The 16115-nt window shown below is 42.0% G+C and overlaps 1 protein-coding gene across 5 annotated transcripts in view; it reads right to left on the bottom strand.

The window, feature by feature from the left end:
• The window catches only part of TAFA5 (TAFA chemokine like family member 5), a 373750-nt gene that overhangs the window by 69891 nt on the left and 287744 nt on the right, over positions 1-16115 (bottom strand). Inside the window, exon 4 of one of the 5 annotated variants that reach the window (XM_077338252.1) lies at positions 15188-15313. The exons of the other annotated variants lie outside the window; for them this stretch is intronic. Coding sequence (XP_077194367.1) covers positions 15203-15313 — 111 coding nt within the window. The 3' untranslated portion in view covers positions 15188-15202. Of the gene's footprint in view, positions 1-15187; positions 15314-16115 lie in introns of those variants that run through there. 5 annotated transcript variants of the gene reach the window in all.

The raw sequence follows: 16115 nt of genomic DNA, 5'->3' as shown, positions 1-16115 counted from the left end.
GCTTCATGTCAGGGGCATTGCACTATGCCATAGTGACCTCACTCTTCCATGTAAAGCTCATAGACTTGTATTTTTTTTAGGATTTTCACTGTAAGTCATGATGAACTGACTCATACAGGAAGAAAGGAAGTACTGAGCAACTGAACTAATAGAAAAAAGATGGTGGAGGTTAGGAATTCCCGATCCCCTCCACCCAAAATTATGGTATATTTTTTAAAACTAAGAAAAATGTAAAAATAAATGTCCCTGTGTTCCAATTAAGGTATTCAGGCAGTCATCTGTTGGCTCTCCCACCACTTAGAGTGGCCAGGCTGGCATCAACAAGGGACCAGGACTTCGATCATGGCTCTGGCTCTATAGAATGGACTTAGGATTGCTAGCTCTGGGCTGAGGAATACCTGGGGTAAAGCCTGAGGAGGGTGGGGTTTGGGAGGAGACAGGACTTCAGTGGACATAATGCTAAAGTCTGCCTTCCAAAGGGGGCATTTTCTCCAGGTGAACTGCTCTTTACCACCTGGAGGTTGGCTGAAATCCCAGGAGCTCTCCAGCCACCATGAAACCATATGTGGGCTCTCTGAAAAGGTGAGGGGAAGCCCCTCTTTGGAGATCCTCAGGGGGCACTGCAAGATCAGCTTGTTTGCTGGAAATTTTGATGGGGTGGATGGGGGGGGATGGCAGGTTTCTTTTAAGAGGGGAGAGATTCAAAATGTATTATTTTATTCTGGTTTTAAATGAAACATTTAACAGCTATTGTTGAATGCCACCAAGAGGAAAGGTGGAGTATAAATGTTTTACTTAATAAACTAATATATTTTTAAAGCATAATTGTTATTTTTTAAAATTTATGCTTCCTATTGCATTGGAATTCTGGTGATCTGGAACAGAAATGGAAACAAAATTACAGAAACATAAATACATATGAATACAGTATGTATTCTCTGGGGTTAATCTTTTTAATTAATTTATTTTACATACTTTAATTCTGTAATACAGTTTGGGAACATAAATGTAATTGGAAAGAATGCAAAAACTCAAAGAGACAAAATCTGCAGAGAGAAATAGTCTGTAAACCTCTGTTTTTGCACAAATAGCATCAGAACTGTACTGGGAATGTAGATAAGCAATGTAAGTTTCTAGAAAAATAGCAACAGAACAACATATCAATCAAGAGATTGTATAGTAGAAGCCCACAGGAACTGTCTGAAAAACTGATTCAATTAAAGCAACGTATTCCAAAATTATAATTTCAGTTATCAAACCCTGAAAAATAAGTATTAGCAAAAACTTATTGGACTTGCAGTCTTTTTACTCATATGGCTTAAATCTGGAATTTAGATATTTGTGAGATCAAAGTGAGGATGTCAGCCTCCAGGTGGAACCTGGAGATTCCAAAGCATTATAGCTCAATTCCAGACTACAGAGATCAATTTCTCTGAAGAAAATGGAAGCTTTGGAGAGCAGACTGTATGGCACAGTATCCCACCAATGTCTCTGTCCGCCCAGGCTACATCCCCATATCACCAGGAGTTTCCCAGTCTGGATCCTCCACTGGTGGCCAGGGGTAACCTGGCTACCCTAGATCTGAGGTCTGGATTTTCAGCAATAAAGCAAGTCATTTCTGTGATAGTAATAGCTGAAAAAAATGAGATTATAGCCAGTAAATTACAAGGGACAGAATGCAGAATCACTGGTCCAGAGAAATTACTTTAAGGCTTGATGCACTTTTCGCTGTAGTCATTAAACAGAACAATGTCTACCATTGATTGTTTTCAGTATGTTCGCTCTCTGCTACATCAGCCTCTTCAAAGACTTTTAAATCTTTTTCTCCACTTTTTAAAGATACCTTCTATTATTCTTAAATCCATTTTTTAGTTTCAACAAACCCATCTTAGAATGAAGTTTTCAACATGCACACACACTCCAGAGAACTTGCATAGCCCTTGTCCATCATCTTCGGAACCTCTTTAAGGACTGGAGATGTCCCGGAGGACTGGAAAAGAGCAAACGTTATTCCGATCTTCAAAAAAGGGAGGAAGGATGACCCAGGAAACTACAGACCAGTGAGTCTGACCTCTGTTGTGGGGAAGATAATGGAGCAGATATTAAAGGGAGCGATCTGCAAACATCTGGAGGACAATTTGGTGATCCAAGGAAGTCAGCATGGATTTGTCTCCAACAGGTCCTGCCAGACCAACCTAGTTTCCTTTTTTGACCAAGTAACAGGTTTGCTGGATCAGGGAAATTCGGTTGATGTCATTTACTTGGATTTTAGTAAAGCTTTTGACAAGGTTCCCTATGATGTTCTGATGGATAAGTTGAAGGACTGCAATCTGGATTTTCAGATAGTTAGGTGGATAGGGAATTGGTTAGAGAACCGCACTCAAAGAGTTGTTGTCAATGGTGTTTCATCAGACTGGAGAGAGGTGAGTAGCGGGGTACCTCAGGGCTCGGTGCTCGGCCCGGTACTTTTTAACATGTTTATTAATGATCTAGATGAGGGGGTGGAGGGACTACTCATCAAGTTTGCAGATGACACCAAATTGGGAGGACTGGCAAATACTCCGGAAGATAGAGACAGAGTTCAACGAGATCTGAACACAATGGAAAAATGGGCAAATGAGAACAAGATGCAATTTAATAAAGATAAGTGTAAAGTTCTGCATCTGGATCAGAAAAATGAAAAGCATGCCTACTGGATGGGGGATATGCTTCTAGGTAGCACTGTGTGTGAACGAGACCTTGGGGTACTTGTGGATTGTAAACTAAACATGAGCAGACAGTGTGATGCAGCGGTAAATAAGGCAAATGCCATTTTGGGCTGTATCAACAGGGGCATCACATCAAAATCACAAGATGTCATAGTCCCATTGTATACGGCACTGGTCAGACCACACCTGGAGTACTGTTTGCAGTTCTGGAGGCCTCACTTCAAGAAGGACGTCGATAAAATTGAAAGGGTACAGAGGAGAGCGACGAAGATGATCTGGGGCCAAGGGACCAAGCCCTATGAAGATAGGTTGAGGGACTTGGGAATGCTCAGCCTGGAGAAAAGGAGGTTGAGAGGGGACATGATAGCCCTATTTAAGTATTTGAAAGGTTGTCACTTGGAGGAGGGCAGGATGCTGTTTCTGCTGGCTGCAGAGGAGAGGACACGCAGTAATGGGTTTAAACTACAAGTACAATGATATAGGGTAGATATCAGGAAAAAAAATTTCACAGTCAGAGTAGTTCAGCAGTGGAATAGGCTGCCTAAGGAGGTGGTGAGCTCCCCCTTACTGGAAGTCTTCAAGCAAAGGTTGGATACACACATTTCTTGGATGCTTTAGGATGCTTAGGGCTGCGTTGAGCAGGGGGTTGGACTAGATGACCTGTATGGCCCCTTCCAACTCTATGATTCTATGATTCTAACCAACTCCTGCGTTAATAAATGACTCTTCTATTTCTTGGCATTCAGACCTGCTAACTAAAGGGTTTTTTTTTGTTTTTTTTGGGGGGGGGATTATAGGGAAAATAAAAGTAGTGACAGTCTGACTTTCACAGGTACAGAGCTCCTTCATCCCAGCTCTCCCTCCCTCTGTCTGATAGACACATACACACACTCACATGCACACACACACAGACTCTTCCCCCATTCCCCCTCCCTCTTCCCTGGTCCCTCCCCCTCCCCCCTCTCAGATACACACCCACAGAGAGACTCTTTCCCCCCACCCCCTCCTTATCTGTTGTGGCAGGAGGGCCACCTTCTTCTGTGGAGTCCTTCAGGTCTCCATGGCCATTGGCATCTTGGCCTTCCCTGCCAGCTAGGCTGCCTCCACCTTGCCACACCAATGGCATATCTGATTGTTAGCAGCCTTGCTCAGGTATTGTAAACTGCCAATCTTGGTTTAATTGATTGAGTCAATCTATTTTATGGTGGGTATTCCTCTTTTCTTGTTGCCTTTCTTGTTGCATTACTGTCTTTTCCAGTGGCTCTGGTCTTAGTGTGATGAAAATACAATAACCCCAGTTTAGTCACTGTAGTTTCCATGGAGAGTCCAGGCTTGATTTGATCTAGAACCCGCTTATTTGTCTTTTCGGTGGTTCATAGTATTCAAACAACTCTCCTCCAGCATCACATTTCAAAGGAATCAACTTTGTTCTTTGGCCAACTTTCATACCCGTTCAAAGTAATGTGGAATACTATTGTAGAAGATATCTTGATCTTAGTCACCAGTGACACATACTTATACTTAAGAATATCTTCTAGTACTTTCACGGCTTTCCCAATCCTAATCCTCTAATTTCTTGGTTTGCAGTCTCCCTTTTGGTTGTTTGAGTCAAGGAACAGAAAATCTCTAAGACCGTTTATGCACTGGGGACTTCGCTGCCCCAGCTCCCATGCAGGAGCACAAATTGGGGGCGGATGAGGTGCACCGGGCCAAATGCTCCACTGTGTGGATGCAGAAAGAGGTGGGGCAACCTGGAATGCCTAAAACTCCAGCCTGTAGCATGGCATTAAACCTCCAGTGCGTAAACAGTCTAACAATTTCAGTTTCTTATTCATGAACCTTAAAGCTGTATAATTCCTCAGCAGTGATTACTTTTGTGTTCTTGATGTTCAGCTGTAATCCCACTTTGGTGCTGTCTGTTTTGTCAGTGATAGCCTTTTCAAGTCTCCAATTCCCAAGATACTTTCTGTCTATTCCCGATTAAAACCTCTAGCAAATAAAATGACCCCACAGTTCCACTTAACATTTTCTAGAGATGGGGCTCCCTTAAATTCTTCAGGGAGTCCATTCTGAAAAACAGGGAAAAAATCCTGAAAAGGTATATACTCTGCCTTATGCCAGGTAGGAGACCCTAAGCAGGGAAGCAATTGGAGATGGTAATACAGATGGAGATGAGGACAGAAACTGGCACCCATGGATATACAAGATTTTTAGACTATATTTGATTCTGTTTTAAGAAATGGATGAGACTTTGACGTGTCTGGAAGTCTTTCATGGCAATGTCACATTTTGTGCTGTAAATGTGCTATATTAATATATTTAAAAAATGAAGTCAGCCAAATCTAAAGTAAAAAAGGTAAAGGTATCTCCTGTGCAAGCAACGGGTCATGTCTGACCCTTGGGGTGACGCCCTCTAGCGTTTTCATGGCAGACTCAATACGGGGTGGTTTGCCAGTGCCTTCCCCAGTCATTACCGTTTACCCCCCAGCAAGCTGGGTACTCATTTTACCGACCTCGGAAGGATGGAAGGCTGAGTCAACCTTGAGCCGGCTGCTGGGATTGAACTCCCAGCCTCATGGGCAAAGTTTTCAGACGGCTGCCTTACCACTCTGCACCACAAGAGGCTCTAGCCAAATCTGTGGATACTTAAATCCAGTAACTGAAGCTGGGATGGGACATTTCAACCTGAAAATCACCCCAGGTTTAGAAAAAAATCTGAAATAAAAACATTATATTGGGGGATTAAGAAAAAACCTCAAATGATAAAAGGAACTCCTGATGCTTTAAAAAATGGAAATTATCAGTGTCAGTCACTAAGTAACCATGGCATAAAGGCTGCCAAAAGGAGGTAGTGGACAAATAATATGAGAAGACATTACAAAATTTTGTATTGAGGGCATGTAGCATACACAAGCAGATGGTTAAGTCCTTAATCGAGGCTAGACTATAATGACACCTTTTACAATTTATTTGGTGATTTTTGTATTGTATGGGGCAAGCTGATTTTATATAGAAATAAACTGAAACTGAGAAGAGAGATACAGGGGGAAGTGATGTGTCCCTCCCATAAGTGCTTGGGTTTTTTTTTTACCATGCTGACAGCTGGGTGCTGAATTGAAATAGGCGATCCATAAATCAATAGGTATTGCGGAACCAAAATCATTCACTGCTCAGATTGCCTACTGGGAGGAATTCTTGTCATGATTTTGTTCTCTTCCTCTGTTTCCCAGCATCAGAAGAGGCAACCTTAATCACTCAAGTCCTAATTTGTACAGTCACGGCACCATGGTACTACCCTCCCTGCCCTCGTACTGCTTCATGCCATGAATATAGCAACTTTGCAGTCAACATCCAGGAAGAAATATCTCCCTCTTCCATCCCCCCCCCCACCTCCCTTAAGTATGCACCCTGGTTTCAACTGAGTATTAAAAACTCCAAGCTACTACTCTTAAATTAAAAATTTCTTCTTGGAAGCCACTTGCTGTCAGATCTTGCTAAATCATGGTGGTGCTATAATGCCAGTGATTTTTAAGTGACTGGAACTGTCACTTCATTGCTCAGTGGTAATAGGCTAAGAAGATGAAATGAAGGGTTGACCAAAAGAGGTAGGACAGACTATTGCACTTTTGTTCCACAACAATAGGATAAAGCAGTGAACTGGGGAAAAATCAGGAAGGCAATAAGGGAAGTTAGGAAAACAGAGTTGTTACTGACATCATGTGGAATTACCATCAGAATTTTGTATCCTGTTGATGGCATTGCACCACAACAACTAGTACATGTGCCCTTGGTGTCTGTTGGTAAAGCTCATCAGAACCTATCTTCATTAGCAGAACTCACCTCAAGAAAATGTAAAAAGGTCTTCTGACCATATGTAAACTGCCATTCCTACCAAGCAAACCTTTAATCAGCCCATATGTATTTGTTTTCTAATGCTAAATCATCAAAAGTCACACAAAAAAAACTCAGAAAGGGAAATCTTAGTCATAGTTAAATGAGTTTTGATACCTCCATTCCCTCCACAAATTAGCAAAAGCAAAAAATGAAAGAAAAGAGGTTCTCTTTTTCATCCAAACTTTTATCTACTGCAAGCTAAGGACAGTTTGCAAAGGAGATGCATAAGCAAAGGTGAGGATAACCCTTCTCCCCTGCTCCCTCCACAGCAAATCCAGATCAGGGCTTGTTAGATTCAGTTCCAGCTTGCCAAGAAAGGCTCAATCCCAAAATCTGAAGAAACAGGGCATCTGAGCACATGTACCTTTCCCCTGTCACACTATTTCTTACTTTGGTTCTGTATGCAACCAGGGAGAAGAAACTTTGCAAAGCCATAGAAATTAATTAAGGTCTAATGACGCGTGATAAACGTAACATAAAGCTGGTATCCAGGCTCCTCTTTGCTTTAACTCTTCCCCCACTTGACACAAACAAATTCTTCTTAAGTTAATACCAAACAACTAATTCACTTAGCCTGATCACTCAAGATATTTACCTCAGGGAAGGAAGGAGATCTTTTAACTGGAAAAAACTGTGTTCTAATAGTAGGTAGACTCAAATTGGAGACTAACTGCAAACAAACTCTATTGCTTGGAGTAATTTGTAGTCACTGATGTGATGAGGTGAATATTTATTTACAAACCAACATGAGTATTGGTTTGGTCCACTCTTTCTCTTATTGTAAAAATAATTTACAGTAACGAAGAGAGTTTTTATTTATTTTCTTCAGGTTCAAGCTGAAATTTTGAGTCACTCCTCCAGTGACTCAATTTTTTTTTCATCAAGCACTTTAATGATGTTAAATTACTCAGATCTAGCAAAATGCTCAAACTAAAACTTCAACCCTTGTTATTGATAGGAAAGCACCTTGTCTCCATACAGTGTGCTAGAATCTACATGTGGTCCTTCGACTAATTAGAGGTGGGCCCCGAAGGACGCCTTCTCTCCCACCGCCGGCCCTTTACTTCATCCCCCCTGGCCCTTTACAACACACTTCGGGTGTCATTGTCTCCCATCACTCCCAGATGGGACTATCTCGTTGCAGAGAAACAAGCTCAGGGTTCCCATTGATTTGTCATTGTCATGAGTTAAAATTTCCATGAAAATAAAATGTTCCTTATGTTCATTGTTGCGGCGTGTCTGTATCTTATTTTGAAGGGATGTTTAAACATTACCATAGTGATCAGAGAGCGTTAGGGCAGTGGTTTAGAGTAGAGGAGTAAACTACTCCCCCCCACTGGGCCTCAGTAAAAGGCATTGAGTAGTCCCCGGTGAGTGGTCCCCGGTGTTGAGTGGTCCCCGGTGATAAAAAGGTTGGGGACCACTGTGCTAGATGGCCAATTTCTGTAATAGTGGGTGCCCAAAGCTTTCTTTTTTTCTCTTTAAAATGAGTTAATAGACTCATATAGTAGCATTAAACCACTATATAATTATTATGCCATCACACATATGAAAAGTGTGCAGAATTAAAAATTCAAATTATCTCAAGACATTCACAGTGTGTTATTAGGAGAGGAACTGGAAGGCGTTTCAAGAAACATCAAATAAAATAAGTGGTTTCTATGTGCTGCATGGTTGAATTTCAGATGAGAAGCAACATAAATACCTGTGTGTCAGACTGAAGGTCCCATCCATGAATATTACAACAAGGCTACTTTGTTTTTAGCCAAGAGATTGATACATTCCTCTCAAGATACATGTCTTCTTTCCATCGAGTTACAGCTGACTTATGGCAACCCTATAGGGTTTCAAGGCAAGAAACACTCACAGGTACTTTGCCATTGTCTTCTTCTGTGTAGCATCCCTAGACTTCCTTGGCACTATTATAATATTTCAAAAATTTCTTCAAGATAATGATGACATGCTCTTTATACACACAGTCAACATACAGAGAGACAGGAAATATGAGAATATTTCTAAAGGACTTAATATAATTCAAAGAGGACGGCACTGTCTGAACTAGGATTATAATTTAGGACTCACTGACTCTCAGATAATTATTGGAAAGATATGACCAGTCAGATGGCCTTTAGTTCCATTAACAGTGGTCATTCTCAAATCAAGCCTAAATGTGTATTCATGTATTTTAAATCCTTTGAACAGGATAGTTCAAAAGAATACAACTGAAGAGGTAAAAATAGGGGTGGAAGAAATTCTATATGTTTGACCTAATTTTGCTTAGTGACAGATTGATATATGAAAAGAAAATATGAAGATATAAGGGAGGTGGTGGGGGACTTAAATTCCTGCTGGTACAAGCAAAACGGCAGTATAGTATCAGAGTATGGAACCTTACCAACTCAGCCGGCATGTCATTTATATTAATATAGTGGGGAATGCTAAGTTGTTCTCTGTGTAAGTAAACTCTATTAAGGAAGTCACATCCCTTGGTGAAACTAGATCCTTAGTAAATTTTACTAGCTAAGCACTGAGCTCTGTGTCAGAATAATTACACCCTTTATCCACTGTGAGCTCTCTCTTAGCTTCTTCATACTCCTTAATTTCCCACTTCAGCTAATTTAGCAGTAAAATTGCAGAAGTTTAAAAAGGTTAGCTGCTGAGGAACTGGAGCGTGAATGTTCTGTTAAGCTCCATGACTTGAAATCACATCATGTAAAAAGAAGGAATTAATTAAGTAACAATTAAGTAGTGATGGATCATTGACAACATATATACACTTTGGTGCTAAAATTAATCTCTTCTGTAACATCAACAGAATAGCGCTTTTTTGGTGTAGCTTTTATACACTGCCAAGTCATATTGACAAAACATGAAAAGGAGCCGCTGGCTTAGAAACTTAAATAACTTCAGTTGTAATATGCAAATTATTGGAAACTCCTCCCCCTCCCATTCCTTCTCTTCAGTATGACTGCATAATACGCAAAGTGGCAATATAAATCATAGAATTATAGAGTTGGAAGGGGCCATACAGGCCATCTAGTCCAACCCCCTGCTCAACGCAGGATTAGCCCTAAGCATCCTAAAGCATCTAAGAAAAGTGTGTATCCAACCTTTGCTTGAAGACTGCCTGTGAGGGAGAGCTCACCACCTCCTTAGGCAGCCTATTCCACTGCTGAACTACTCTGACTGTGAAATTATTTTCCTGATATCTAGCCTATATCATTGTACTTGTAGTTTAAACCCATTACTGCACATCCTTTCCTCTGCAGCCAACAGAAACAGCATCCTGCCCTCCTCTAAGTGACAACCTTTCAAATACTTAAAGAGGGTTATCATGTCCCCTCTCAACCTCCTTTTCTCCAGGCTGAGCATTCCCAAGTCCCTCAACCTATCTTCATAGGGCTTGGTCCCAAATCTGTGTTTGGAAAGCCCCATTGGCAATATTGCAGGCATAGATAGCTCAAACTATCTATGTCTGCAGCAGGGTCAGTCCAGCCCGAAAGGGGGGGGGGGGTGGAAGATAAAATATTTGCACACATGAATGGGAGAAATCATGCAATTTTTAAAATAAAAAATAATTACCTATTTTCCCCTGACAACATATAAAATGAAGGAGTGGAAAGATACAGATGCCTCACAATAATTGGCACTATCAAAGCATGAACAAGACTATCTCCCCCCCTTTCTTCCAAAGACAACTAAAAAATAGCCTATACCTTACAGATTCCTTCAAAGAGGATAATAATCATCCTACAATAGATATGCTCATGAGTATTTACATATCCCAAAGAAACAACAGAAAGCTTTTCGGTCAGTTAACGTTCCTCACTAAAATCAAATAAGAAGAGCAGACAGCAGGGCCTGATAGATATGGGATCAAATTCCTACACAGCCATGAAATCTGATAAGAGGATTTTAGGTCAGTTGCTCTCTCTAACCCCAGTCCAACATGAAGACAGGCCATCATCCTTTCCTTTGTGTTGTGTATACTGTGAAGTGGGCTTGCAGAGCCCAATTCCAAAAGCGGGGACATTTAATGCTATTGGTTGGTGTGCAGGATCTATTGTCTCTTGTGGCCCTTCCTTGCATACCCAGAGAATTGCTAATTGCTCCTGTGGGATGGTAGGTGAATTTCCTCCAGGCCAGGCTGGATTCTGGAGATTCTTGGAGGGGGATCACTTGGGCATAAAGTTGGGGTCATCGTGGGTGGGCAGGTAGTTGTGAGTTCCTGCACTGTGCAGAGGGTTGGACTAGATGACCCTGGGGATACCTTCCAACTCTATGATTCTATCCATCCTGCCACTGGATCATTCAAATAGTCCAATTAGTTTAAACCTGGGACCCTACACGAAGCTTTGGTGAGAACTCTGGGCTGTACATAAATTCAAGTGGTACGCTGTGTTTTCTAGTTCTCCTGTATGATCTAAATAAAGAGCTGATGAGTGACTCCATGAGTGACTCCACACTTTATTGAACCCACTATTCAATATTTTGTACCTACTTACCCCTCTATGATGACCCTGTCCATCTTCCTCCCCCCGAGGCAGATTTTCCCTCTAAAAAAAATCACTGACTAAGCTACCCAAGTAATGTGATTTCTTTATAGAGATTAATAAAGCTGGTTGTTCCACTTTGTATCTGAAAAATAATTTGGCCTTTAACTCAGCCCCAGAACATCATGGGAAGGTACAAGAGCCCTATTTACTGAAACCCTTTCAGAATGGCTCTTGGGACATAATAATTGTCAAACAGAATCAAAGATTTTATTCAACACATAGGGAAAGGTCATCTGGAATGAGGAGTTGAAATTCAATAGTTGTACATTATTTAGTTCTTAAATTTGGGGTACTAAGAGTTATTGAAGCTTATTTCCTTAGTTTCTACATTTTAATAGTGAGTGGCTTTTGTATCTGTGTTTTCCCAAAGACTACACATTCTACTTTGAGTTTCCTTAAACTTCTCTGGTTTTCTGAAGACTGATTCCTGCCCCAGTTTCCAAATTCTTCTCCCCAATACTTCCTCGGACTCCCACCTGTTTCTGGCATTTCCCTTAGGCTTGGGAGCGCTACCCCTCCCCTTGCTCTCAGCTTGCATTTCAAAGGCTTCCCCTTGCTTCCACAGTGCCTCGCTATCTTTCTTCTTCAAGGCTACCTTCCCCGGAGCCAAAAACAACAGATGGGGAAATTGCTTTAGCACTACTCCATATCAAAGGATGCTGTGATCTACTTTCCTGTGTGAATGCCCAATTCCCACCTAAGTTTATTTCTTACCTTGCCCCTTTCCCACTGCCCAGGTATATAGGTCATAGAATCATAGAATCATAGAGTTGGAAGGGGCCATACAGGCCATCTAGTCCAACCCCCTGCTCAACGCAGGATCAGCCCTAAGCATCCTAAAGCATCCAAGAAAAGTGTGTATCCAACCTTTGCTTGAAGACTGCCAGTGAGGGAGAGCTCACCACCTCCTTAGGCAGTCTATTCCACTGCTGAATTACTCTCACTGTGAAATTTTTCCCTCTGATATCTAGCCTATATCGTTGTACTTGAAGTTTAAACCCATTACTGCGTGTCCTCTCCTCTGTAGCATGCCCTCTCCTCTGCAGCCAGGGTGGTAGGTCCTACCACCCCCTAACACGGTGTCTCTGTCAAAGTTTGCTGTCTGTGAGCATATGCAACGTATGGACTTTACTTTGCTGACTTTTTCAAATAAAGACTTTCCACTTAAAGTTTTCTACTGAAGCCCGAGAGTGAGGTCTATGGAGTGAGTTTGCTGAGGTTCAACTGCTTGGTTCCTGACAACTGGTACCCTCTGTCAGTAGTCAATCCCACATTCTCTGAAATATCTGTTTTCCTCTAACTCTTGAGGTGTTTGAAGCACTATGTTTTCCTTACAGACCAAGGAAATTTTCAGAGCTAATTTCACTATTTAGAAGAAGCGTTGGTTCTTATATGCTGCTTTTCTCTACCCGAAGGAGTCTCAAAGCGGCTTACAATCTCCTTCCTTTTCCTCTCCCAACAACTGACACCCTGACCCATTATGCATAGGCCAGAATGCCTGTGCTGGCAGTGGCACGGCATCAGGGAAAATCCCCGATTATGCAAGTCCCTGCTGCCAGCGAGGGCATGGCCTGGCACAGGGCCACAGAAGGCCCATGTTATAGAAACGTGGGAACTTCCACAGCTTCCTGGATGCTGTGGGTGCCTGCAGGGACCACGGTGGGCCGGCACTGTGCATAATTGCCAGCGCGGGCCTTTCGGTCCATCCAGCCCCAACCTACGGTGTCCCTGTAAGGACACCGCATGCCCCTGCGGGCTCCGCGGAGCCACAGAGCCAACAGGGGCATCCCTCTGTGCCCACCAAAGCCCGTGGAGAGGGCCCACCCCCTCCCCCCAGCCCCTCCCCATCTTCCCCCCTGGCCACTGCCGCTTACCATGCTGGCCCCGGTGCAAAGCACATGTGGGCGCGCTACGCCGGGGCAACCCCAGACGCTACTCTCTGTTTGGAATAGCTGCTGCCATGCATAAAGGTACCTGTGAGATAGGTGAGGCTGAAAGAGCCCTGATATTACTGCTCGGTAAGAACAACTTTATCAGTGCTGTGGCGAGCCCAAGGTCACCCACCTGGTTGCATGTGGGGGAGCGTGGAATCAAACCTGGCTTGGCAGATTAGAAATCCACACTCCTAATTGCTACACCAATCTGGCTCTCTTTAACTGGCCAGGGATTTTTCTTATCTTCCTAGAAGATATATCTTTTTTCCTTTGGTCTGACATGGGCCCATTATGCACGGCCGCCGAAACGGCGATTTCGGGTCACGTGGAAAACGCGGAGGGGGAAGACGCGACGCATACTGGTTATGCACGGGGCGGGGCGCGACGGCGGCAAAACCCAGAGTAACCGATTATGCACGCGCCGATCCGGGCGCCGCTTCTGGTTGCGCCCCGCTCACCCGGAAGCTGCGCTTTCTTCCGCGTTTCACTGACGCGGCTTTTTCGGCGGCATGCACCGAAGCTGCAGCCGGTTGCAGCCGGCTCCGTGCGTTATCCGTGATTTTAGTCGCCGCCATTCCACCCCGAATGTGCGCTAAAACCCCCGTGCATAATGGGTCTAAGAGTCTCAGTCTACTATCCAAATCATCCCACAACTGCAACTTCTCCTGTCTTTTTTCGGCTTATGTTGAACCCAGACTCTCTTGTCAAAACAGGGTTTTCTGACTAAAATCTCAGTGTAGATATTCAACATTTAAGGTACAGAATGGTTTTCTCTTAGTGCAGCAGTCGCTGACCAGAGTGTTGGAAGCAGACCATCACTCAAGCTCTCTAGCAATGTGAAGGTTTAGCTCTTTGCCTTCTGATTCTCTGATACTTCAGCACTTTGAGGCTTGTTTTTAAAGCACTGTTCATCACATCCCAACTCATACTTTCTTATTTTACACTGTATTAACTTCTTTACTTAACTCCTTGAAGAAAGGCTGGGATTAAAACATACTAGACAGAAGGACAGATGCTTTGTCTTTGAAATACAAGACTTACACTGACTAGAATACACAGAGCTGCACTCTGCTACCTTGAGTGGTTTCTTATTATTAGTTTTCTTATTTATTTTTAATTTTTTATAATTTAAGTTATACCCCACCTCTCTTGACTAAGTCATCTCTTGCTTTGATTTATCAAGTGTTTTGTGAGCTGGTTGCCATTTTGTTAATAAGAGTGTTAGTTACCTGCACTTGTTGTTTTGGCTCTCTAAATTCTTCTAAAAACAAGATTGGAGAAAGTTGATGCTGATACAAATGCTGAAGTCTCTTTCCTTGAGAGATGGCTATAAAGTCTTGTTGGAGGAGGGGGAGTAATGCTGCCTTGTATAGGATACTTTTTTTCTTTGTATTCCTCTGCTATAAGAATCCAAAAAATAATTAATCTCCTCTTTTCAAGCTCTTAAGCTATAGCTTTGAAGTTTTAATTTATGTTTTTATGGCTGTTACCACACCCCCACAACTAGTTAAAAAGCTGGTTAATGATTTGCTAGGGCATTGTCTAGAGCAGGCTTCAAAACTCTTGAAAGCTGTGTGGGTCAGTGGTGTTAGTTTAGAACTGATGCCTTATCCTCAGGCTACTGCTGTGGTAGCTATTTTATAACAATTTTAACATATAGGACCAGATGAGTCAAGCCTGAGTCTTTGTTTTTTCCTTTCCAAAAATTAGTGCCACCATAATTCCTTTATGATTTTATTTAGTTTATATCTATATCTAGTTTATGTTGTTTATTGTTGTTGTTCTATATTTAAATCCAGCTAAATATTATATTCCCCTTTTAAGGCTGGGATGGGGATCAAATGTAGATACTGCCTTAAGAAGAAATAAAACACATAACAAAACAGAACAGGCTGGAGAATTTCTTTGCAATTTTTTGGACTCCTCTGAGGAGGAGCAAGATAGTGATAAAAAATGGGAGGAGAGCATAGAACCTAGGGAAGCAGCCAGGGGAAAAGTGAGTTGCCATTACAATATTCATAGGTGATACAGCTGTTATAACAAGGGAAGATAACTTTAGTTTACTGGCAGCTCGAACATATCTTATTGCAAAATATCTTGATAAAATGTATTAAAAAATTAGATGTACTAACTTCTTACATTGTTCACAGTAAGATGCAAGGGAAGGAAGCAGCCAATGGTCCCTTAGATTATAACCCATCAAAGTATTCGCAAGATGGAACTAGAGTGAGTCAATAAAAATTAGATTTTTAAACCAAGTGAACTTATTCATGAAATCTTCTTTTATCAAGGTAGAAATATAAGCTAGGAGAACAAGTGGCAAGCTAAAAGACACCTATAGCTATTTAATGGGTATACCATTAAGAGAGAGAGATTTATGACCGTGTAAACTTTATTTCCCATAACTATATATCTTGCTCTGAATTAACTACATAGGTGTGTGTGTGTGTATGTGTGTATGTTAAATGTCAAGTTGCTTCTGACATGTTTGATGGCATGTTGGTAAAGAAAATGATCGCAACCTTCTGATTGATCATACAGTTATTAGGGATTGGCTATAATTCCACATACCAGTCTGTCCTGGTTCAAGTCTTTGGTTCTTACCAGGAAGGGGAAACAGCCTGTTCCTCTCAGGAATGTAGTTTTTGATAAGCTCTCTCACAACATCAAAGTTTATGTTATATCTGAGATAGTCCTTATCTCAAGGCTAGAGAAATGGAAGAAGTGTGTGCCACTACTGTTCATATAAACAATTGGTTAGATGGGAAAGCATGTGAGCAGCTTTTTGGACCTGTCAACAGTTCCTGGAAGGCAGATATAACAGCTATAGGGTGTTCCCAGGAGGTGGAATGGGGAGGTAGAGACCCCAGCCTATTGGCTCATCCTGTAAGAGCGTCATCGTTCCCAACATCCAAGAACACTATGTAATCCTATTGTTCTCTGTGCAGATTTGGGAACTCCCCTGTGTCTATATTTTTTCTGCACTAAAAATATAGAAAAGGTTTTTCTCTCAATGTGATTAA

This window comes from Paroedura picta, chromosome 5, assembly GCF_049243985.1.
Source record: "Paroedura picta isolate Pp20150507F chromosome 5, Ppicta_v3.0, whole genome shotgun sequence".
Taxonomy (NCBI): Eukaryota; Metazoa; Chordata; class Lepidosauria; order Squamata; family Gekkonidae; genus Paroedura; species Paroedura picta.
Note: the sequence above shows the minus strand (reverse complement) of the source record. Positions and strands in the feature narration are given on the sequence as shown.